This window comes from Pectinophora gossypiella, chromosome 7 (assembly GCF_024362695.1).
Source record: "Pectinophora gossypiella chromosome 7, ilPecGoss1.1, whole genome shotgun sequence".
In the NCBI taxonomy this organism is placed as follows: domain Eukaryota; kingdom Metazoa; phylum Arthropoda; class Insecta; order Lepidoptera; family Gelechiidae; genus Pectinophora; species Pectinophora gossypiella.
The window spans coordinates 2,592,882-2,616,939 of NC_065410.1; the positions used below are offsets into that span (position 1 = coordinate 2,592,882).

Sequence of the window (24,058 nt, forward strand, 5' to 3'; positions counted from 1 at the left end):
AAAACTTTGATACCGCGTTTTAGGACCCAATACTAATATTATAAATGTTAACGAAAACAAACAGCGTGTCAGTTTCGTGAGGACGTCTGGGATTGTAAACAATTTCGTTACTTTACTCCCAGTTCAGCAGGAGTTTTTTTCAAATTTCGAACGCGACAAAATTCCGGCTTGCACCTTCAAGAATTTTAGCAGAAAACGCAAAAAATGGCAAGCAAGGCCCGGGGGAGCGGGAAAAACTTCGCTGCGTATATCGAGTCCGCTTTTCGAGCACGTTTGATACACTGAATAATGAAGTAGTACTGAGCAGCCCAATCGCCTTCTTACCTGAAGGGAACTCCTTTCACAATAATTGGCCGATGAATAATACAGCAGGCTGTTATTGCGGCCCAAACTCCAAATAAATAAAACGGTACTCGAATATATTCGCCTTGTTTGTATGTTGAATGAGATTAGTGTATGATGCGTACGTGGGCGTGCTTGCAAATGTTTATGAGGTACATTTATGGGGTAGCATATATTCAATAATAATTCTTTTGTTTGAAACAACTAAGCCCATACAATAAATACAAAGGGTTCTTTAAATACATACATACATAAACTCACGCCCGTAATCCCTAATGGGGTGGGCAGAGCCACAAATAATCAAAGACAACTTGCAGCCACTGTTGATACGAAGTCCAAAGATGGATATGATGAACCTTATGGTGATAAGGGATCAGCCTATCGCCCATAACATTAGTCCATCATGTTAGAGGACACAATCCCTCTGTCGGTTTTTACGACATGCCCGGGAAGAGAAGCAGCTGAACGTGTTCTATGTTTTTTATATGCTCCCAGAACAGCATAGAAGCATTGTTATGTGGTAGTTGAGACTTTTCAGTTTTAAGTCTTCAACAGATAGTAGGTAGTACCATGTGCGTACTAATAACAAATGCTACGTCGTAGTACTATTCTACGCCGTAGCATAGGAGTAAACTACGTAATGGGTAACCAACTAAAACACTTCTCTTCCGTGGTAGTCAAGAACTCAAAACCAGGAACGCGTAAGTAACCGTTTGCTAGACGAACAAATCCGCTTTTATAGCCAGAGTAAACCTTAAAAGATTCCAATTAACTTAGCCTGTGTCTAGGCGGCTCGGGCTAGTCGCGTAGGCTTTTATGGTAGGAACAATGGCCCCCTTCGACACTAGCCCATAGCCCATTTATATGAGGGAATTAGAACGGTCTATAGAGGCGGTCTAATAAAACGAAGGACGCGTGTAGACAGGAGTTAAGGTTTTAAGACCGAAGTGGGGACGGGTGCGGAAGACTTAAGTCTGTGGAGCAATTTATACTTTTTGTGATTTAGCTGTGGCTTGTATCGAGGTGTTCAGCGAATCAAGATTTCGCTTGTTAGTTGTACTAAATAATGCTCTTATAAGACAAAATAAAGTTTGCGTTGCGTAATAACTTTATGAAGATAGAAAGGGCTTAGCGAATTGGTATAAAATGATACTTAATACAGTCATCGTCATCATTAATTTCACAGCCACGCTCTTGTCGCTGTATTCTCCATTCTTGTCTATCAAAGGTCAATTCTTTCACTTCCTTATAAGACACGACGTTCGCCTTCTCTGTAATCTGTTCCATGTAAGCTCTTCTTGGTCTTCCTCTTCCCCTTACTCTCGTTCCTTATACATATAGTTTCCCTTCCTTGATTTTTTTAATAAATTCGTCGATTCGTCGTGCTAGTAAGAGTAAGGGAAAAGAGGCAAATATTGAGAGTTATTGAGGACAGAATAGGCAAGATGATTGAATACTTAATAAGACACGACGAATGTAATATAAACATAAATGGCTTATATAGTCCACTGCTGGGCACAGTTTGCTCTGCAGGTTGGTGGAGGTGTTTGAGCTACTAGCAAAAAAACACGTTCGTTATTTACTTACTTACTTATTTATTTAGCCTATACGATCCCACTGCTGGGTAAAGGCCTCCCCTTGATTATTCCACTCCTCTCGACTTTGCGCGATCTCCGGCCAATCCTTCCGATAAGCATCTAACAACACATTGTTCTCATCATCATCAGCCCATTAACGTCCCCACTGCTGGGGCACGGGCCTTCCCTATGGATGGATAGGGAGATCGGGCCTTAAACCATCACGCGGGCCCAGTGCGGATTGATGGTTATTAACGACTGCTAATGCAGCCGGGACCAACGGGTTAACGTGCCTTCCGAAGCACGGAGGAGCTCGAGATGAAAACTTTTTTTGTGGTCACCCATCCTATGACCGGCCTTTGCGAAAGTTGCTTAACTTTAACAATCGCAGACCGAGCGCGTTTACCGCTGCGCCACCGAGCTCCTCCACAACACATTGTTCTATTTACAAGGATTTAAAATGACTCATGAAACATTCGGTCTACCATGAACCACGGAGAAAGTTAAGACACTGCTTACGCACTAAATTCTAGAAATTTATGACTCCGAAGTAAGTCACGAGGTAGGCCAACCACGTAACGCGGGGCTTTTTCATTCAGGATTAAATCTATCTGCGAGAACCCCTTATTTCGAGGCTAGACGACAAACGCGGAATAATTTATTTAAGAGCTCCATCCCCACAAATTAAATCAGATAAATCTACTGAAACAAATGTTAAGACACCTACAGGTACCGAGTTACCCGACCTTTTAACATTCGCACCCTTTGTCACGGATTTAAACCGGGTGAAATCAGTTCTAAACCAGTGCGAAGCGGTTCGAACCAGTTTCGGCCGGCATAATCTTGCCATCGCTCCGATCGCACCTAGCTATTTGTGTTTCAATTAAGGACACCCAAATCTGAGGTTTCCTATGATTAATAGCAATATGAAAGTTATAGTAGAGGCTATTAAATGTGAAGGGTGCTTTAACGAAATTATTAATGCGTTTGTTTAATGGGATTTACAGCAGACATTTTCAGTCAACGATTTGTGTTTATGTTTACATTAATAAGTGTAAGAATATTTTGACCGCCACTTTATTATGCTTCTTCTTCTATCGTGTGGGTTTGTGAGGTGATTACCAACCCCATCAACCCTGGTGTCAGGGTTATTATTGAGCCGCCATAGCCCCTGGATATGACTCATGTAACGACTACGTACTTACATCAGTAAGTAGTAACCGGGACCTACGGCTTAACGTGCCTTACGAAGCACGGATCATCTTACTTTTTGGACAATCAGGTGATCAGCCTGTAATGTCTTAACCAAACTAGGGATCACAAAGTGATTTTTGTGATTTGTCCCCACCGGGATTCGAACCCGGGACCTCCGGATCGTGAGCGCAACGCTCAACCACTGGACCACGGAGGCCGTATTATGCTAACTATTCAAGATGCAGCGTAATTTAAGTGCTAAAATGTGCAATGACAAATTATAAACAAACACACCTAGCTCACGCACGGTGACCTCCAGGCTAAAATGCGCCACGTGATAAAAAAATTTCACGGTTATTTTATCGATTCTGATGATATAATTATGTCCTTTCGTCGATTGGTGCTAATATGTGAACCCAAATAAGTCATGTCGTCAAAATCACGTTACACGCATGTTAGGGAAAAAACAAGCTTATCGATTTCGACTATATTTATCGATCGATAATTTTATCACGTTGCGCGTGCTGGACAGATCCACGAGTCAAAGATAACTGTGAGGACTCGAGGTACTCGATATTATAGTAGGAAGATACCATGTAGGACCCTGGCCTTTTTTGGTGAACTGCGGCACCCATATACCTTTATGTTTTCCAACTACTTAAATATTAATGTTAATGTGTGTATATTTTAATGTTGTAAATGTATATGTGTGTCGTAGATTTTACCTAAATAAACTTTTTTATTATTATTATTATTATTAAGATACCTATATTTTACTACGATTAGAGAAGCACTATCTTCTTCTAGCGTGTGGACACTTCATACAAACAACCTCGTTTTACACAGATGCCACACATTGATGTTATCGTACAGGCGCATATGTGTGTGTGACGTCTGACGCTATACGATTCAAGTCTAAACTATGTTCGAGGAGGGGGTGAGGTAAACCTAGCTCAGCCGCTGGTGGGGAGCGGAAAGTTGCCGTTCTATACGTAGTATTATTCCTTATTCTGTGGTTCAGTGATAGCTACTAAGTCGGGTTCATTTGAATCATGTGACGGCGGACATTAGAGGGTTCATCTGGCATACAGCCTCCATTGTTGGGTCGCACCACGCCGCTCACCGCTTCCGGTTAGGGCTGCTACTAACATATTACTTCATTTATGTTATAAATTATTTAAACAAAGATAATGATTGTTAGCAACAGCCTCTGTGGTCTAGTGGTAAGAGCGTTAGGCTCACTATCTGGAGGTCCGGGTTCGATTCCCGGTGGGGACATTGTCGAAATCACTTTGTGAGACTGTCCTTTGTTTGGTAAGGACTTTTCAGGCTTGAATCACCTGATTGTCCGAAAAAGTAAGTTGATTCCATGCTTCGGAGGGCACGTTAAGCTATTAGCCGTAAAAACACCCAGCAGCCCAGCAGTGGGACGTATATAGGCTATTTATGTTATGTTATGTTGATTGTTAGACTGAGACATAAAGCTGAAGGTTAATTTAGCAGAAACATTTATCGACCCAAATTACATTACACAAAATCTTAAAAAAAAATACAAAACTAATTCACCACCTATCACGTTAGTCTAACAGAAAACTCAGTGAGGTGTGGGTATTTAATTCATCACGCGATGGATGTACCTCTAACTACCCCATTCGGATACAACCGTGAGCTTATGTTACAAATTACAAAATTAATTTAAATTTGAACACAACACATTACATATAAATGCAAATCAAAAACAGTTAGTCTGTAATCTTTTTACACTTAAACCGCTGAACCGATTTTGATGAAATTTGATACCGAGATAGTTTCAGACCTACGGAAGAACAGTTTTGTATATGTATAGTCTATAATATATTAGTTGTAGGGCAACACTGTGCCCGCCAATTAAGGGGTATAACGTCAATTCAATTCAATTTCAATTTCATTTATTCCGTAAACAATATACATTGTGTCATGTCGTACTCGTATTATAATTATTTAATACTACTAAAGTATATAAGAGTTGTTTGACCAGCTAATATTGAGATATAACATTGGCGACGAGCAGGAAACGAATCAAAAGCGTATATGATAGTTAAATATAGATAAATGTGTCCTATTGGTAAAGCCATGTTTTTTTATCCGCAAAATCGCACCCTAAAAGCATGGAAAACCCGTGAACCGCGAAGTTGTGGACGAAAAGCTAGTTTAAAATTAATTGAATTAGATGATTCGGATGATGATGAAGATGAACGGCCTCCGTGGTCCAGTGGTTGAGCGTTGTGCTCACGATTCGGAGGTCCCGGGTTCGAATCCCGGTGGGGACAAATCACAAAAACCATTTTGTGATCCCTAGTTTGGTTAGGACATTACAGGCTGATCACCTGATTGTCCAAAAAGTGAAAAGATCCGTGCTTCGGAAGGCACGTTAAGCCTTTGGTCCCGGTTACTGATGTAAGTACGTAGGCGTTACATGAGTCATGTCAGGGGCCTTTGGCGGCTCAGTAATAACCTCACCTCACCTTGGTAATTCACCTCACAATCCACACGATAGCAGAAGATTAGATGATCTGTTTGTTTTTTACGTTCATCACGTTTATACACATGTCACATACCTTACTTCCGTAGTCCGTAATGGTGTGAGCAGAGCCAGAAGTAATCACAAAATCCACTTAACCAACATAAAGATTTGAGGCCCCGTTTTTCACACAAGCTACTGCGAATTTGCTGTAATAAATGGCAAACGGAAACGCAAATGATGATTGAAAAGAAGAAAATGATTAATAAATTTCGATAACAGGGTAGATAAGCTGACTGGATCTCCGGGTAACTGGTTACAACTTTGTAATACAGACATCGGATTTATTAAAAAAAAATTCAACAGGTACTAGTGATACAGAATTCTCATAAACTGCCTATATACGTCCGCTTGGGAGGGCACGTTAAGCCGTTGGTCCCGGCTATTAGCCGTAAAAACACCTCCACCAACCCGCAGTGGAGCAGCGTGGTGGAGTATGCTCCATACCCCCTCCGGTTGATTGAGGGGAGGCTTGTGCCCAGCAGTGGGACGTATATAGGCAGTTTAGTAGTTAGCACAGCATATTTAAAAAACATATATCTTTAATATGGCGACAATGGTGCCTATTCCATTACACAACATCTAATTTTATTTTAAGTTATACCTGTCATTTTCTTATTTGCAGCAAAGTAAAGGGACGGGTAATTGACAGGCATAAACTTTAAGCAACACACGTCAATGTTATGCAGAAGAAACAACCTTCTCAAACACACCAATACATTGGTCAGTATCCCGAACGAATTACTTAAGTTGACAGCGCACGTCAAACGGGATATACATACAACGAGATGCGTATTTTAAAATTAACAACTGTCAATCATCCGTCTCTTTCGTTTTCGGTGGATAAGAAAATTAGGAATAGGCTAGTTTCTAAGCGACAAAACACGATATTATTATGGAATTTGTATGAAAAAAGCACATTGCGACGTCATAGAAAAACGTGATAAAATTACGCTTTTCTTGACTAAAATTCATAAATTAGTAAGTAAAATAGAAAAAAAAATATTTTTTCCACAATTTTAGTTCTGTCTTTATTTAGTAATGAGAATTTCATAATTCATCTTCAACCTAGTACACGACCCAATTGTAATTGTAGTTGCGGAAGAAAAAAAAATAAAAAGAAATAATTGAGAATTGAAGAAATGAAGAATTTGCTTGCGTACTGGCAACCCTAGCACCGACGCCCGCTCCCGCTCCCGCGCCCGCGCACGCTTCCGCCAGCAACACATTAAGGCCATTCAGCAGGAAGCTCTCTGTCTCAGCCAGTTATTTACTGTTGATCTCGATCCGTCCCCACCGACCGTACTCATACACACCCGCACAGGGCCGCATTTAGACCAACAATTTTAGGAGGGCCCTATTTTTTTCCAACATAACATAACTACTCGCTTGTACCCCCCAAAGGGGTAGATAGGCAGAGGCGTATAGTCATCATCTCCCTAGCATTGTCCCGCTTTCACAGCTCCACTTACCTAACCTGAAAATTTGACAGGGCCGGTTTTTTTTTTACAGAAGCAACTGCCTGTCTTATCTTCCAACCCGTGAATATTGAATTGAATTGAATTGAAGGGAAAAACCAGCCCAATACAGGTTAGGTCACATACCTCCGAAAATGCATTTCTCTTTAATGTGGGTTTCCTCACGATGTGTTCCTTCACCTTCACGTGATAATCATTTATGATCCAAACATGAATTCGAAAACAAATTCTGGATTCGAACCTGCGACCTCAAAGTGAGAGGCAAGCGTTCTACCAACTGGGCTACCACGGGAGTGATAAGCAGGACCACAGTGACTGTTTTTATTAGGTGGTAGGTGAACTAAATACATCCCTCTCCACCGATGCACACACATACATCTACATATACCTAAGTACGTGTTGGTTTAGGTGTTCAGATACGGTCAGAGTCGGCCCCGGAATACGCCGACTCTGGGAATAAATTTGACTTGATATACGCCGATTACTATCGTCAAATAAGATATCATTGTTCTTGACAAGTGTTGAAACAATATTAGTTCCATAACTTGCCACTAGATGTCACTGTACAAAATTAAAACTCGTGAGCAAAAAATGCATTAGAAGATGAACTTCAATAAAGATGACTTTTGCCTTGGGAACTGTCGCTCGCTTGCGACGAGAAGAAGCAACCGACCTTGGGAACTATCGTTTCAATATTGAAACAGTAACCTTTCGGGTGTGTTTTGGGACGATTGTATAACAAGTGATATTCTAAAATATGAGCCTAGAAATAACTGGAAATGGAACATGTTTATTATTTTCTTGACGTTATCTTTAGTTACTAAATAAATAAATCAATTCTTTTTTCTATTTTCATTACTACTCTAGAAAGTGATAGATAGATAGATAGATAAAATACTTTATTGAGCACAATGGACACAAAATACAGAGATAAGGACAGCATATACAGAAAAGCACAACAGGCGGCCTTATTGCTCATGCAGCAATTTCTTCCAGGCAACCTTTGGGTACAGGAAAATTTTGTACAAGTATAATAATAGCGGGTTAGTGCATTCTAACAAAATAAATAATTAAAAGAACAACCTACATAAAATAAGTACATTTAACTACATATTTATATTATACATAAATATATAAAATTACTATATATATTTATCATGAATGTGTTCTTCTAAATAACTTAAGTAAGTAAGTATTTTTTTTACTGTATTGTTTCTTTTGTAATGTCATCTCTTTTTTATCATTGTCAATATCAAGATATCGATTAATAAGGTAGTTTCCAACTAGCCAAATCAGTTACTTTCTACTAAACGTCAAAACACGAAATGACTATGAAATTTGTATGAAAAGTACACTGTGACGTCATAGAAAAACGTGATAAAATGTCGGACTTATTATTACGTTTTGTGACAATGTGAACTTAAACTATGTTAGTACCTATCCAACACACACACACATACATAGGAACTGCCAAGTTGCTATTATTTAAGTTGCATATTCACCCAAAATCCCAGAATAGGACTGTCCCACCTATCAACAATGGGATGGTTTTAGATGTCTTAATTTAGTAAGTAATCATAATTTCATGATTTATCTTGAATCTTGTATAACTACGACGCTTGAGAAGAGTAAAACCTCCTAAATTATATCACTTCTCAGTTCACGCGTAACTATACAGGGTGTTAGTAACATCGTAACGAATACTCAGAGGGATGATTCAGACCATGATTCTGAGTTAATATCAAGTGGAATTTTCTGTCGCAAAATTCATGTTATTTTTTTAGTTTTTTTTAATTATTTTCAATTCTATACTTTTGCGATGGAAAATTCCATTTGATATTAACTCAGAATAATCAGCTGAATCATCCCTCAGTATTCGTTACGATGTCACTTACACCCCATACAAGTACATACAGTAGCCATACAAGTAGGTATGGGTGTTAGTGACACTGTAACGAATACTGAAGGGGATGATTCAGACCATGATTCTGAGTCGAAATCAAGTGGAATTTCCTGTCGGAGAAGTCATGAAAATTATTTTCCGTTCCATACTTTTGCGACGGAAAATTCCACTTGATATCAACTCAGAATCATGGCCTGAATCATCCCTCAAAGTTTTCGTTACGATGTCACTAACACCCTGTGTTTGAGCCACTTGTTCTGTCTTTTTTATTTCTGTTAATACGCCTAGCTACCCAAGGGAAACACCAAAAAGACTTTATAAATTAAAAACAAATAATTAAAAACTTTTTGCTTGAGTGTGTGAACCCCGACGGTTTAGTGACGTTTTTGTTCTTCTTCTTTGTTTTCTGCCTGCTTATATATATTACGTTTTTATTCTTGCAAACATCATTGTGAATAATAATAAATAGACTGCTGTGATTGCGTGAGCTGTCAACAAAAACCAGGCCTGGTTAAAAGAGTGAAGAAGCTGATCACGTAAGTGTTTCCCTTATTCTTTGAGCTGGGCTATTTTCAGGGTATGGAGACAGCGCAAGTGGTTAGGATTCTTCCTTTCCACCTTTTTTCTTTTTTTGCATGAATGTGTATCAAACACATAAGATGGTCCTTCGAGCCGGATTCATATCCGTGAACCAGTAATTTCTTACCGCAAAATCGCATTCTTTGATTCCGCAATTTGTTGCTCTTTCATAAGTAACAAATGGTAATAGCTTACAGACCGATGGGGCTGTAGTTATTTACTTCTATACTGCTTTATTACTTACTGAATTTCTATACCCAATTTCTCTCTATTCGCTGATTATTTTACCGCATATTAACCGCATCTGCATTTGAATGTACCATTATTTTTGAATAAAACTGCTCGCTAATACTATTCAGTAGTGATTTTTAATAAAATAAAACGCAACGCATTACTTTGTCATTTTTGTCCACAATTTTGTTACGAGTGTTCAAGTTATTCTACTAACTAGATATACTCATCCTACTTACGTATTGAGCGCAGAACCAATTCTATATCGCATCGCATTAATATAAAAATTGTTTCTTATTATTTAATAATTTTAATTTTATTGCTGATACATTTTTTATATTTCATTTACAATGTCTAAAAAGGCACCTGTTGACGAGGATGTCGAGGGCCCCATGCCACCTAATATTCTTATAAATGAAGCTCGAGTGCAAGCTTTCTTTCAAAGACTACAAAGCATTTATGACGTTTCACGGAATATTTCTACAAAAGAGTTGCAAAATCGCTTCATAAGTTCAGCTGCAAATATAGAACAATTACGCGCTGAGTATTTAACCGCGTTAGATAATTTAAATATCGCTAAAATACAATATGATTCCACTTATAAGCCTGATTACTCATCTTTTCTCGCTTTTGAAGATATTTATTCTTCTATTAAAAACAGTTTGAAACAACTGCAAGTCTCAGTAGACCAATTGAGATCAACATCAATGGAAAAACCGCGTCTTAAACTGCCGCCGATTAATTTGCCTACGTTTGACGGGGATATTAAAAATTGGCCAACATTTTTTGAATGTTTTAACAACGCAGTTCATAACAACACAAGTCTAACTGACTCAGACAAAGTCTTTTATTTGACAGGAGTTTTGTCTAAATCTGCGTTAACTACTATTGCTGACATTCCTCCCACTGCTGATAATTATAGCACAATTTATTCTGCTTTGGTTGATAAATATCAAGATATTCGTACGCTAGGAACTACCTATTTACAACAGATAGTTAATTTGAAACCGCTGACTTTGGCGTCAGCTGATGGGCTTAATAACTTTTTAGATAAGTTTGCCGCATCAGTTTGTGCATTTGATCGATTAAAAATCAAAGATAAAGTTGATTTTATCTTTTTATTTTTGGCTTTGCAAAAACTTGACAAGGAAACTGCTTGCCTTTATGAAAATTCTGTACGATCTGAGAAACTGCCGACTTATGATAGTTTGATTCGGTTCATTAAAGAGCAAATTAAAATAATTGATCGCATTAGTAACAAACCATGTCAGATTTATGGCAATAAAAACAATAATAATCGCTTCCAATCGCCAGCTATTCCAAAAATTATTAAAAACCCAAAAGTTACGAAATCTTTTGTAACTTCGCATAATGCAAAGCTATGCCCTTTGTGTTCAAAATCGGGTCATGAACAATTTTATAAATGTCCTGAATTTATGAAATTAAGTCCCAGAGATCGTTATGGTGTTGTTAAAAAACATAATAGTTGTTGCAATTGTCTTAGTTTCAGTCATAGAACATTATCGTGCAATTCTAATAAAAATTGTAATATTTGCCATTCGAAGACGCATCATTCATTATTGCATTTTCCGCAACAAAATGATTTGACTACTCGCACCCCCGCATCCGCACAGACACCCGGTCCGTCGAGTGCTGTGTATGTAGCCGCAGCGTGTGACGTTAAGCCGTTGCCTGCGCAGCCTCTGCCGCAACCTGCAGTCACGTCGCCTTTTCCTGCTCCACCTCACGTTGTCACTGCGCCTGCTACTGCACAACTGCCATCGAACGAGTTTTCGCAGTTGTCGCTTTGCTCGCAAACATCGCTGCTTAATCAAAGCGCTAAAACGGTGTTGCTTGCTACCGCTCGCGTTGTAATAAAAAATACTGATGGTAGCGAATATATTGCACGCGCATTGATCGATAATGGGTCAATGAATGACTTTATTACAGTTAAGCTATGCAACCGCTTATCTTTAAAAATGCATACGCTCCCCGGCCAAATTACGGTGAATGGGTTTGGTGGGTCTTCAAAACAAGTGAAAGGGGTTACTAATGTTGTAATTCACTCGCGTTTTGATCATAAAGTATCGTTTCCGCTACAACCGCTGGTTGTTGATAAAATCACTGACCGCATACCGACATTGCCTATTGATAGGTCGATGTTACACTATTTATCCCGCACTCCGCTCGCCGATGACACATTTTCTGATCCTGGAGAGGTTGAAATGTTAATTGGTGCTAAGTTATTTCCGCGCTTACTGCTTTCGGGACATATTCAGGGCCCACAAGGGACACCTGATGCAGTTCAAACCCCGCTTGGTTTCATTTTGATGGGTGAAGCTCCGATTCATAATCGGTCTCCCTGCAATCTTGCACAGGTTACACATAATACTACGTTATGTGCTTTTACTGGACAATCGTTAGATACTATGATGAATAAACGTTGGGAAGTAGAAGAAGTTTCTACCCCGCGCTCCGCTACGTTTAGTAAAGATGAACAGGCCTGTGAAGAGATTTATAAGTCTATCACTACTCGCGACTCGACATGTACACACGTCGTAGCACTGCCGTTTAAAACAGACCCTTCTGTTTTAGGTGACTCAATTACGAGTTCTAAAAAAGATCTTAAAGATAGACTCACCACAAAGACTCGCATGATGTTGGACGCTAGTGCGCCCACAGACACTTGTCTGTCTCTCAATGATGTTTCACATTCGAACCGCTTTCAATTTGATAATATTTTTGGTTTTACGTGGGTTCATTCCAGTCCACACAGACTGAAGACATTCGTGGCGAATCGAGTCACAAAGATACAAGACTGCTTATCCAGAGAACTTACACCTGCACAGCTAGTTGATCATCCAACGTGGATGAACGCGCCTTATTGGGTCCGCAATGATATTTTGGAGTGGCCTATTAAAGCTTACGTGGCTAGTCAAAATGATAATGATCTGCCCGAAGTTAAAATCCTAACATTATCTAATGTTACGGTACCCTCTGATGATAAAGAGGAATCGCCTCTACGCTTATTAAGCAAACGAGTCTCCCAATGGTCGAAATTGCTCCGTACAATCGTCTACGTTTTGAGATTCACGAAACGTTTAAAAACTCGCGGCTATATTACGACTGATGATTTAAACGCATCGGAAAAGATCATAGTTCGTGTTGTTCAAAAGGAACATTTTCCAGATTTATTAAAGGCGTTGCTACTTAAAAGGCAATGTCCAGCTGCATTTAGAAAACTAAGGCCTTTCTTAGTCGATGGAATTATACGAGTAGGAGGACGACTGGAAAATGCAAACTTGACTTTCGATCATAAACATCCTATGCTTATGCCTAACAAAGATAGGATTACTGATTTACTTATTGATTTTGTTCATCGCACTGCTTGCCATGCTGGACCGCAACACATGTTGTGTTTGCTCAGGCAAAGGTTTTGGATACTTTCCGCACGCCGCACTGTTCGTGCTAGAGTGCACTCATGTGTTCCATGTTTTAGGGCACGCCCTAAACTTGCTTCTTCGCCTGTTATGGCTAATTTACCTTTATGTCGTTTGCAAATGTCCAAACCTTTTGCTCATACGGGCGTCGATTATGGTGGACCGCTGTTTATTACCCTAAATAGGAAACGCGGTGTCAAAAGCCAAAAGGCATATTTATGCGCATTTATTTGTCTTACTACGAGAGCAGTTCATATTGAAGTGGCTACAGATTTGAGCACTGAATCATTTTTGAATGCTTTTAAGAGATTTTTATCTCGAAGAGGTCCAGTAGAAAAACTTTATTCGGACAATGGCACAAATTTTGTAGGTGCTAAGGCATATTTGAACGAACTTTATAACTTTTTAGAGTCTGACGCTTTTGATACTGAATTTAAAGCCACTTTGGCTAACAACCGCATTGCTTGGGAAATGATCCCTCCCAACGCTCCTCATTTTGGAGGAGGATGGGAAATTACGATTAAAGGGTTTAAATCGCATTTATTTCGCGTAATTGGTTCTCAGATTTTAACGTACGAAGAATTATTGACAGTTCTTTGTCAAATTGAGGCTTTGCTGAATTCCAGACCGCTAGGAATATTAAGTGAAGACCCCAGTGAACCTTTACCTTTAACTCCTGCTCACTTTTTGAATACCGCTCCACTGGCTCATTTACCTTCCGTTAATGATCCTGCAGTGAGTCAGAATTTGTTATCGCGATGGATGTTACTAGACAGACTTGTGCACTCGTACTGGCGAAGATGGAGTAATGAGTATTTGCATACACTTCAGCTTCGTGACAAATGGAACACAGATACGTGTCCAGTAAAGGAAGGAACGGTAGTTGTTATGATGAAAGACAACTCACCGCCCTTGCATTGGCCGTTAGGTATTATAATACGCACTTTTTACGGAGACGATAATCAAGTTAGAGTTGCATTAGTCAAAACTAAAACTGGTACATTCAAACGACCTGTGGTTCGTTTATGCCCCCTCCCTCATTTAAATTAGAAACGCACCGCTTTTCATTTCTTTTATTGCTTTTTTGTTATACTTAGAGTTAATTTTTATTTTGTTATATTTCTGCTTTATTGAAAGGAAACCTTTCAAGGTGGGGGATGGTGTTTGAGCCACTTGTTCTGTCTTTTTTATTTCTGTTAATACGCCTAGCTACCCAAGGGAAACACCAAAAAGACTTTATAAATTAAAAACAAATAATTAAAAACTTTTTGCTTGAGTGTGTGAACCCCGACGGTTTAGTGACGTTTTTGTTCTTCTTCTTTGTTTTCTGCCTGCTTATATATATTACGTTTTTATTCTTGCAAACATCATTGTGAATAATAATAAATAGACTGCTGTGATTGCGTGTGCTGTCAACAAAAACCAGGCCTGGTTAAAAGAGTGAAGAAGCTGATCACGTAAGTGTTTCCCTTATTCTTTGAGCTGGGCTATTTTCAGGGTATGGAGACAGCGCAAGTGGTTAGGATTCTTCCTTTCCACCTTTTTTCTTTTTTTGCATGAATGTGTATCAAACACCCTGTATAACCGACCGCGCGTGAAAGCATTTCAAACAAAACGCAGTAACAATAAACACCTCCAACTAAATTAGTGTAAATTAACATCAAACTGTATTCCCAGTGTTGCCGTCACGAAATCAGAGCTTACACAAACACGGTAAATCACGGAACAAGCGAAAGTGAAGTTATGCAACAACAATTAACCGAGTGATATTAACCCGTTAATTGGAGGAAACATTGTAACGAATGGGCCCCTGGAAGCTCGTTTCACCAGCACGGGGCGACACGATTGCGTAATAAAATACCTAATAAACTCAACGTGTAAGCCGAATATAAAGCTGTGTTTAAACGCAGGCGATGACAGAGCTACAAGAGGACTACAAGCCAGGCGACAGAATTCCGTTCTGTTCTGTTTAAAAATATATTCCTTTGAGAGTTGTGAGTACAATAACCGACCATAGTGTCATGCCGCCAAAGGCCAGGGGCCAAAGGTCATGGCTACAGACTTGGACTTACTACCACGTCAATGGCAACAGGGGTTTGTCGTTAATGAATTGATTACACAACATAAGCTTACGATACATCCCGATTGGGGTAGTCAGGGGTACATCCATCGCAAGATGAACTAAGTACCCACACCCCACAGAGCTTTCTGTTAGACCAACATGATGGGCGGTGAGCCGTATCGCCGTCGTTGAAATTAAAAAACAAAAATAATAACATCGATCATCGAATGGTGTGGCTTCACTTACGCCATCTATTGGCGCCGAAAAGTATATAGCGAGCGTCCCTACACCCTTAACCACAAAACATTGCTTGAAGGCGTATAAAATATTCAAGCTAAGGGGAGCAGTAAAATTACTGTCAAAACAAAATAATGATAAAATCGATGACTCATCGGCACACAATGGGCGCAAATGAAGCATGGAATTTAATGAAGCCAGTTCAATAATAAATGAATATCGAATTAGTATTTTCATACAAACAGATATTGTTTCTTGTCTTCTTCTATCGCGTGGGTTGTGAAGTGGATTATCAACCCTAGTGCCAAGGTTATTATTGAGCCGCCAAAGGCCCCTGACATGGCTCATGTAACGACTACGTACATCAGTAAGTAGTAACTGGGACCAACGGCTTAACCGAAGCACGGATCAGCCTGCAATGTCCTAACCAAAATAGGGCTCACAAAGTGATTTGTTTCCTGTTAAATCGATTCTTATGGGGGGCCGTAGTAGTTGGAAGATGGTTAACCATTCATTAACAAATGTTGGTATAGTAATTTAAAAATAAAGATGAAAAATTAATTTGTATTTTTTAAATCTTTTGAATAGATATGCCACAGCGCCCCTTATTTTATTTAGAGTGCATAATAAAAATAAATTATAAATAAATTAATTAAATACCTAAAATAACGTACATCCACAACTGCTACTATTATATCTTCGACAATCTTCTATATTTCTTGTAAGTATAATTCTAAAAGTTTGTTGTTTTGTTGTTACAAACTTTTAGAATTATACAATCAATCAAATTCAAAACACAATATTGTGAATATCAATAAAAGCACAACATAATTTAAATTAAAAAATACGGCGAGCGCGCATCGACGCCCAATGTTTACGCTTTATTACTCCGCAATTGAATAAATAAACAAAGGAACAAAATCTCGAATACAATTAATTCAAGAGAATGCTCAAATAACATGCAGGAGCACGGACCTCGGCCAATTATCATGCTGTTAAACGATCCGTGCTATTCGAGTAGTTCGTTGTACGAGGAAGGAAACCGTCCAAGTTTGCAACTGCATTTTTGGATGTGGCCCAAAATAACTTGTTGCACAGAAAGGCACAGAACCTGTTGAGCGTTCAGCCTATGCCGCGCCATTTTTGCCCGCTAGCAAATACATAATGAATGAACGCTTAGCACAGCCCGCTGTAGTGCGAACCTCGACTGTTCACACTGTAATGACCGTAATATTGAATTTTTAAAAGCCCTTTTTGTTATAACGTTTTCATGCTTATAAAGTGCTCCAGGGTGAGAAGCCTTTTGCGGGGTTATGGAGACGTTATTGGCTATAAAAGGAATGGTCTATTATCGTAATAGCGAACGGAATAGGGTTTAATGTATCTGTTATCGAGCTCTCAAGGATAGGTCTAGAATATTGCGTAATTTGCTTAGGTGGTTTTGTTCAAAATTACTAATAGGTAGGTGGGTCAGCAGTAGTTGAAGAAACTCACCTAAGTATTTACCGGGGCATTTGTAGTTCAGTGTTTGAACGTTGGACTCCGGAAGTCCCGGTTTGGAATCCCGAAGTCAGCTCATCCTTAGAACGCCGCTGGCCCAGAAATCAGACCGTCCATCGTGTCAGAAAATACACAATGCAATTGAACGCGTTGGAATATAGGTGTGTAGGTTACTTGATCGATACACGTATGCTTTCTACTAATTTATGAATGAACAATAACAACATAGCATGTTGTCATACAAAACTTAATACAAAATTACGGCGGCAATAATTTACGACAAGAATTATTAGAGATATATTCCCTACGCAGTTGTTTTAATCACCTGTTTGTAAAGTAAGTATTTCCTTGGTTTACACAATAGGGTATTTGACTGGGTCAAAGATAATTATAAGCTAGTCTAGATATAGACGCCAGTCGACGCCAGATGCCAGATCATCAAAAATCAATCTCATTTTACTTTTCAACTTATTTTCGAATTTTATTTATGAATTAAGTAACAATGAGTACGACATTTGACCGCTTTTATTGATGACGTCACAGGACAGTATTTCCATACAAACTCCATAAAATTTTCGTTTCGTAAAAAGTATCTAATTTGACTAGATTGTCAACTAGCCTATTGTTGTCCTAAATACTTTTTTTAACTTGGTTATCCCCTTGGGGAAAGGTTTTTGATAAAAGCTGCCCGACACTACAGCAATTTATTGATTTTTTATCCTTCTAATCCATAAAACCTTAAAACTTACACTAAAAAGGAATCCCAAAAACATAAAGATTACGATCAAACCCAAACCTTCTGAATGAACAATAAAAACTTAGTACAAAATTACAGCGGCAATAATTTACGACAAGAATAATTAGGGATATATTCCCTACGCCGTTGTTTTAATCACCTGCTTGTAAAGTAATTTGTCATGGGGAAAAATGGGAAAATTTTAGCCAGGTGTCGACTGGTGTAAACACGCAACGTAAGCGTAATCGGAGGGTAGATTGATGCCTAAACATAACTGGGGCCTCAGTCAAGTAGCAAACGACCGACAATCGCCATTGACAGTGATAGTGAGTGAACTTCTTTCATCCTAAGGTTGCCTGGAGCTGATGTTAAAGACCAACAAACATACAATCACATCATCATCATCGGGAGAGCATTATCACGTTTTTTCACAGGGTCCGCTTACCTAACCTAAAGATTTGACAGGTCCGGGTTTTTTACAGAAGCGACTGCCTGTCTGACCTTTTGTTTTTCTTTTGTTTGACCAGCGAAGGGATAACCAGCCCAACACAGGTTAGGCCACATACCTCCGAAAAAGAATTTCTCGGGATTGTGGGTTTCCTCACGTTGTTTTCCTTCACCGCTGAGTACGTGATCATTTATGATCCAAACATGAATTCGAAAACAAATTCGACAATCATTGGTTTAGGCCTGTGCTGGGTTCGAACTTGCGACATTAAAGTGTGAGGCAAGCGTTCTACCAGCTAGGCTACCACGGCTAACTAACAAACATACAATGATGTTCAAAATAATCGTTAATGATAATAAGAGGTGTTACGACTCGTCTACCCAACCTAGTAAGGAATACCATCTACTTACAACCTCGTCTTATTAAACACAATACAACACAGTACAGTACAATACAATACAAAACTTACAATACAAATACTCGCATTTCCTACACACATGCATTCACGCCCGCAGCGCCCCAAGCACCAAATCGTAACCATTATCGGCTTCCAAACACGTCTTGAAGCCGTCTTCTCCATTGTTACAGGGCGCGTCTTCGAGCTTAGTGGTGAAGTTTGCGGACACGGAGAAGGAGCGACAGTTGCGACGAATGCAACAGATGGCAGGCAACATGAGTCTGCTCAACCCCTTCGTGTTCAACCAATTCGGCGCGTACGGAACCTACGCGCAGGTCATCACAGAGCAGGTAACTTAAAACGATTAGCCTATTACAGAGTTGCACCCGTATTTCAAATTAACAATGGGCGAGCCCCTTCGTAACTAGTTTCGTAGCAAGACATTTTTTTTTTCTCATGTAACTGGTTAGCAATGGTTTCGTAGGCGGCCGAAAGGCACAAGCTAGTTTAAATCCAGTAGGGCTAACATGCCACGGTCATTTCATCGATTCTGACGATACAACTATGTCGCTTTGTCGATTGGTTCACGTAGATATATGTAAAGCCAAATAAGTCTCAAAAACAAAAATTCTATCAAAATAATACATACAAAACCACGTAGCATGCATGTTAGGGAAAAAACAAACTTATTGATTTCGATAACATTTATTGAATCGATCGATAATTTTATCACGTAGCTCTGCTGGTAAGAAATTATAGTCCCAATTTTTATCCGAATCATAGAATAAGGCAGACTAAAAGATATTGTCATCGTAAGGAAACCCTTATGCCCAAATAGTACTGAGTTGATTTTCCCTTTCGGGTGGAAAGGTCATTTTGGCAATCCTCCAATTAGAAAGACCTGTGCCCATCAGTGAGACGTATCTTTATGTTTATGATTTTTTATGTTTGCTAAACCGAAGGGGGTATGGAGCATACTCCACCACGCTGCTCCAATGCGGGTTGGTGGAGGTGTTTTTACGGCTAATAGCCGGGACCAACGGCTTAACGTGCCCTCCGAAGCACGGAATCATCTTACTTTCCCCCTTCCGGTTGATTGAGGGGAGGCCTGTGCCCAGCAGTGGGACGTATATAGGCTGTATATGTTATGTATGTTTACTAAACCATGTTTTTCGAACTTGTTTTCGAATTCATGTTTTAATTATAAACGATTATCAAGCAGCGGTGAAGGAAAATATCGCGAGGAAACTCAAATTCAGTATTGGACTAGTTTTCCTTTTGCGGTATGGAACTGTTTGAAGGTCAAACAAGCAGTCGCTATCTTTATTCAGTGCGTAACATAGTTACACTTTGAATCGTCATTTTTTATTTATTTTTCTTGTTGTTCTTTGTTTGTTTTATTGTTACCTGTATAGCCGGGGAAAAGAAGCTGCAAGAATAACCTCCGTACAGGGCCCTAGACGTTCTTTAAAAAAAATACTGTTAATTACAATTTAGTAATTTGGCTGCCTAATATCAGTTCCCAGACTGCTAATCTCATGCATCTTCTAGATAATCACTAATCTTATAATAACTTTTTTTTACAAAGTTTCTGTTTAATTACTTACTGTCAAATGTCTGTTTTTTTTTACTTAGTTCTGTAATGTGGATACAATTTCGAAAATGAGGTGAACTCCTATAATTGCCGTGCATTTCAAAATTGTACACGCAATATAATTTTTTTTAATATCTTTTAAGAAATGTACCTACTATGTTGGAGTTCCATGAATAAATAAAATAAAATAAAGGTAAATTCTGAATGTTAGGTAAGCGGACCCCGTGAAAACCGGATAACGCTACGGAGATGATGCGTAAACCATGTTATATTTCCGTTTCCAGCAACAAGCAGCGCTGATGGTGGCGGCGACAGCGCAGGGGTACATCAGTCCTATGACTGCGCTCGCGTCGCACGCGCTCAATGGAATGGCCAACTCTGTCGTACCTCCTGCCTCTGGTATGTCCTGACTTTTTATTGTCGCCAAATCAAACTGTCAGTTCCTACTTTATATAGCATCGGGTATTTATAAACCCAGTTAGTAGGAATGCCACAATCGTTTACAAGATATACTCTGTACACAATACGTGCGAATATAAACCCATATATATTTCCAGCCGTGTTCGGCCATGGCGACAAGTTTCCAATCTAGGAGCATCTATGATGCGCTCTTATATGGCTGACGTAACCGATCTTAGCAGTGAATGTACGGCCACATTCACTGCACGAATACCACACTTTCTTTTCTGCATACTGAAAACCTATTTACTAACAAGGCAACCCTTTTTTCCAGAAAACTTCTCCGGCCTGGCGATAGGCACGGGTGGCGCGCAGCCGCTGAACGGCGCGCTGCCATCGTTGCCGTCGCCGACCATGCCCGGATTCAACATGGCCGCGCAGACCGCCAACGGCCAGCCGCCGCCACAGGACGCCGTATACACCAACGGCATCCACCAGACCTTTACTGGGCGTAAGTGTCAACCATTAGTGGTTCTGTCGTTTCAGAGGTCCTGTGCAAAGATGCGTCCTGGACCTCTCAACTTCTTTTCGTTGGCGATCAGCCCTTGGAATGTGTGCCTGTTCTGGCCCTACGGAATAACACTTCGAGCGGCACCACCTTCGTCTACTCCTTAATGTTGTCTCACCATGTCATCATTGCCTTCCCACGCGTCTACGATTCAAGATTTTGCCCGACTAATAACTTGAAGCAGGCGATATCTGTCATTTCGGACCGTGTGCCCTAGATACCCGGCCTGACTGGATATGAATATCCTGGAAAGGAGTTTCATAGTAGCTCTCGCCTTACGAGGTGGAATAATTTATCTGATTCACAATAAACTTTTAGTTAGACCTAAAAGTTATTAATTCGATGATCGCAAAATCATCTTCTCCTTGCCTATTTCAAATTATTACAAAATTATTATCTAGATTACTTGTGCCTCTAAATCCGAAATCTGAGTAAAAAACAGCTTAGAGCATCTAAATATTGCTATTTGATGTGCTGCAAATCTGGCCCCGACAAATCGGGCTACCCCATAATCGGATTACTTACACACCAAAGTCTGACCCAAAAGCTATGCTTTCCAGCGGTGCCAGTGACAGCGCAGGGTCTACCGAACGGCGAGGCAGCTCTGCAACACGCAGCGTACCCCGGCATGCAGCCGTTCCCAGGAGTCGGTGAGTGCGACCACTGCTCGACATACTCGCTTACGTCACCGCTTATAAATTGACAAGGACCACTTGGCGCGTGGCCATAAACTAATGCCGCATCTTAAGAAAACGTCATTTATGACAGTTCAGCGCATTCACAACGCTCTCCTGTCAATGTCATCCAAGCATCAAGAGATCCTTGTCGACCTATACTCGACCAAGTGTTCCATCACGGAGCTGAGGCCTAATCGACAAATTTTAGTTTTTATGACAATCAATATTTGATTTTGATTGGTCGAAAAAGATAACTCCTGTAAAATTGAAACTTGTCAATTTAGCTTGAGGTTTTTAAACCAACTGTCAATTTTATGTACGAATCGATCGTCATTTGTTTCTTCAGCCCATTTGCAAAAAATCTAATCGGATTGGATCCTCGGTTACTCTATAGATAATTAATCAATAAACTAAGTACCTATGGTATGAGTATTACTTAGATCTAAAATATAGATTTTTCTAAGATCTGACATATTAGACAATCGAGCTGTCGAAGATTTTGCCGATGGAACTCTTTGTCGAGAAATCGTTATATTTGTTTCAATATTTGTGGCTAAATAGTTTATGCCTTAAACGTTGTTTCATAATATTTAATTTACATCGAATGACTTCAAAACACTTTTTAGCCACAAAATAGCTACATTTTTAGTATAGAATAAATATTGCTGTACTTAATGTGTATCGTACTTTTGTATTGGGTTGATAATTCGAAATCTGTGTGCAAGGGAATCAAAGTGTCTATATTATCCAATATGTTTTATTTCGATTTATCGATAACCTTATATAACATAACACGCTCCTCTATAAATTGTAACTTATCCTTTCGAAATAAGAAACGCCTTTCGGCCAATAGCGTGCGATTACGGTTATATCGTCGCCTGTGATTGGCTGGCGGTGGTATAGGTCTTGCCAAGACATAGAGTTGGGAAATACAATAAGATTTTGTACCAAATATCGATAAATCGAATTACAGTAATTTGATTATAATGATGGATATCGTGCGCTGTGTATTCACGCTAATGACAATGATATATCGTACCACAACCGTAGTTTATGTGTTCGATGTTGATTGTAATTGTTATTTTATACGTGCAATATAATTATGTAAATGCATACATACATACAGACAAATGGACCTTCAGAATTGGCAATAATTTACACCTTGCAACGCCATTTGTGAATAATTTGCGTTACATCTCAGTGCGCCCTCTATTCGTTCGAATTGGGATCTAAAAAGGCCAAATCGAAGTGATTCAACTAAAAAGCAATATTGCAATTTGACATTTGCGCACCTAAAAATGCGCAATGCCAACAAAATGTCAAAAAGCAATGCTTTTTAGGTGAATTGCTTCAATGTGGCCTTTAAAATTAGCATATGTATGTTACCTATGTAGGCAAAAAAATATTTTGTGACATTATGCATTTAGAAACCGGACTATGATTTAAAGATTATTTCTATTGTCAAAATTAAGCTTTATATACCTAAATATTCAAGTTGTGTCTATGTATACTGCATGCGATGTACGCAATAACTAGGTGTTCATTGTGAAAATGTGCAAATTAATGTTCGACAGCTTATCCAGCGGTTTACGGGCAGTTTCCGCAGCCGATCCCACCGCCGATGTCAACCATTGCTCCAGCACAGAGAGAAGGTAAGTGGAGCCCCGAGATGGTCGAAGCTCTCTCACTCCAAACCTAATAAAACAATTCTCCCAAAAAAAATACAGAAATAAACTATGGTAGACCTCACGCCAATAATGTGTTCTGAGGAAACTAACCCTCGCGTATTCCAATAATCTTTTAACCTGAAACCTGGAGCTAAAGACGGATGCAATAAATTAAAACCCAATAGCTTTGAAGTTTAACCCCACTTTGTTGAATTAAATAGTCTTGAAACTCAAGACTCGAGCAAAATTTTCGTAATACCTATATGCAGTCATTCCTCTACTACTTCTTTTCTATCTAAGCCTCGATTCTTTCTGTAATCCAACAATTCACCGAAACTGGACTATTGCTTTACGTTAAAATAGGTGAACGACTTACTTGTGCATCTGCTCACAAGTCTTGTGATTAAATTCGTAGCATACGACCAGGGGGGTTAAAAAGGCCACATTAAAGCAATTCATCTAAAAAAGC

The 24,058-nt window shown here is 39.4% G+C and overlaps 1 protein-coding gene across 6 annotated transcripts in view; it reads left to right on the forward strand.

Annotated features, from left to right (window-relative positions):
* LOC126368194 (CUGBP Elav-like family member 4) overlaps positions 1–24,058 on the forward strand; it is a 283,473-nt gene that overhangs the window by 246,545 nt on the left and 12,870 nt on the right. For 4 of the 6 annotated variants that reach the window (XM_050012086.1, XM_050012087.1, XM_050012088.1 and 1 more), the window contains 5 exons: positions 18,876–19,034; positions 20,563–20,677; positions 21,012–21,188; positions 21,806–21,895; positions 23,497–23,574. In XM_050012086.1, coding sequence (XP_049868043.1) covers positions 18,876–19,034; positions 20,563–20,677; positions 21,012–21,188; positions 21,806–21,895; positions 23,497–23,574 — 619 coding nt within the window. The remainder of the gene's footprint in view (positions 1–18,875; positions 19,035–20,562; positions 20,678–21,011; positions 21,189–21,805; positions 21,896–23,496; positions 23,575–24,058) is intronic. The other 2 variants (XM_050012090.1, XM_050012092.1) reach the window with 1 other exon arrangement.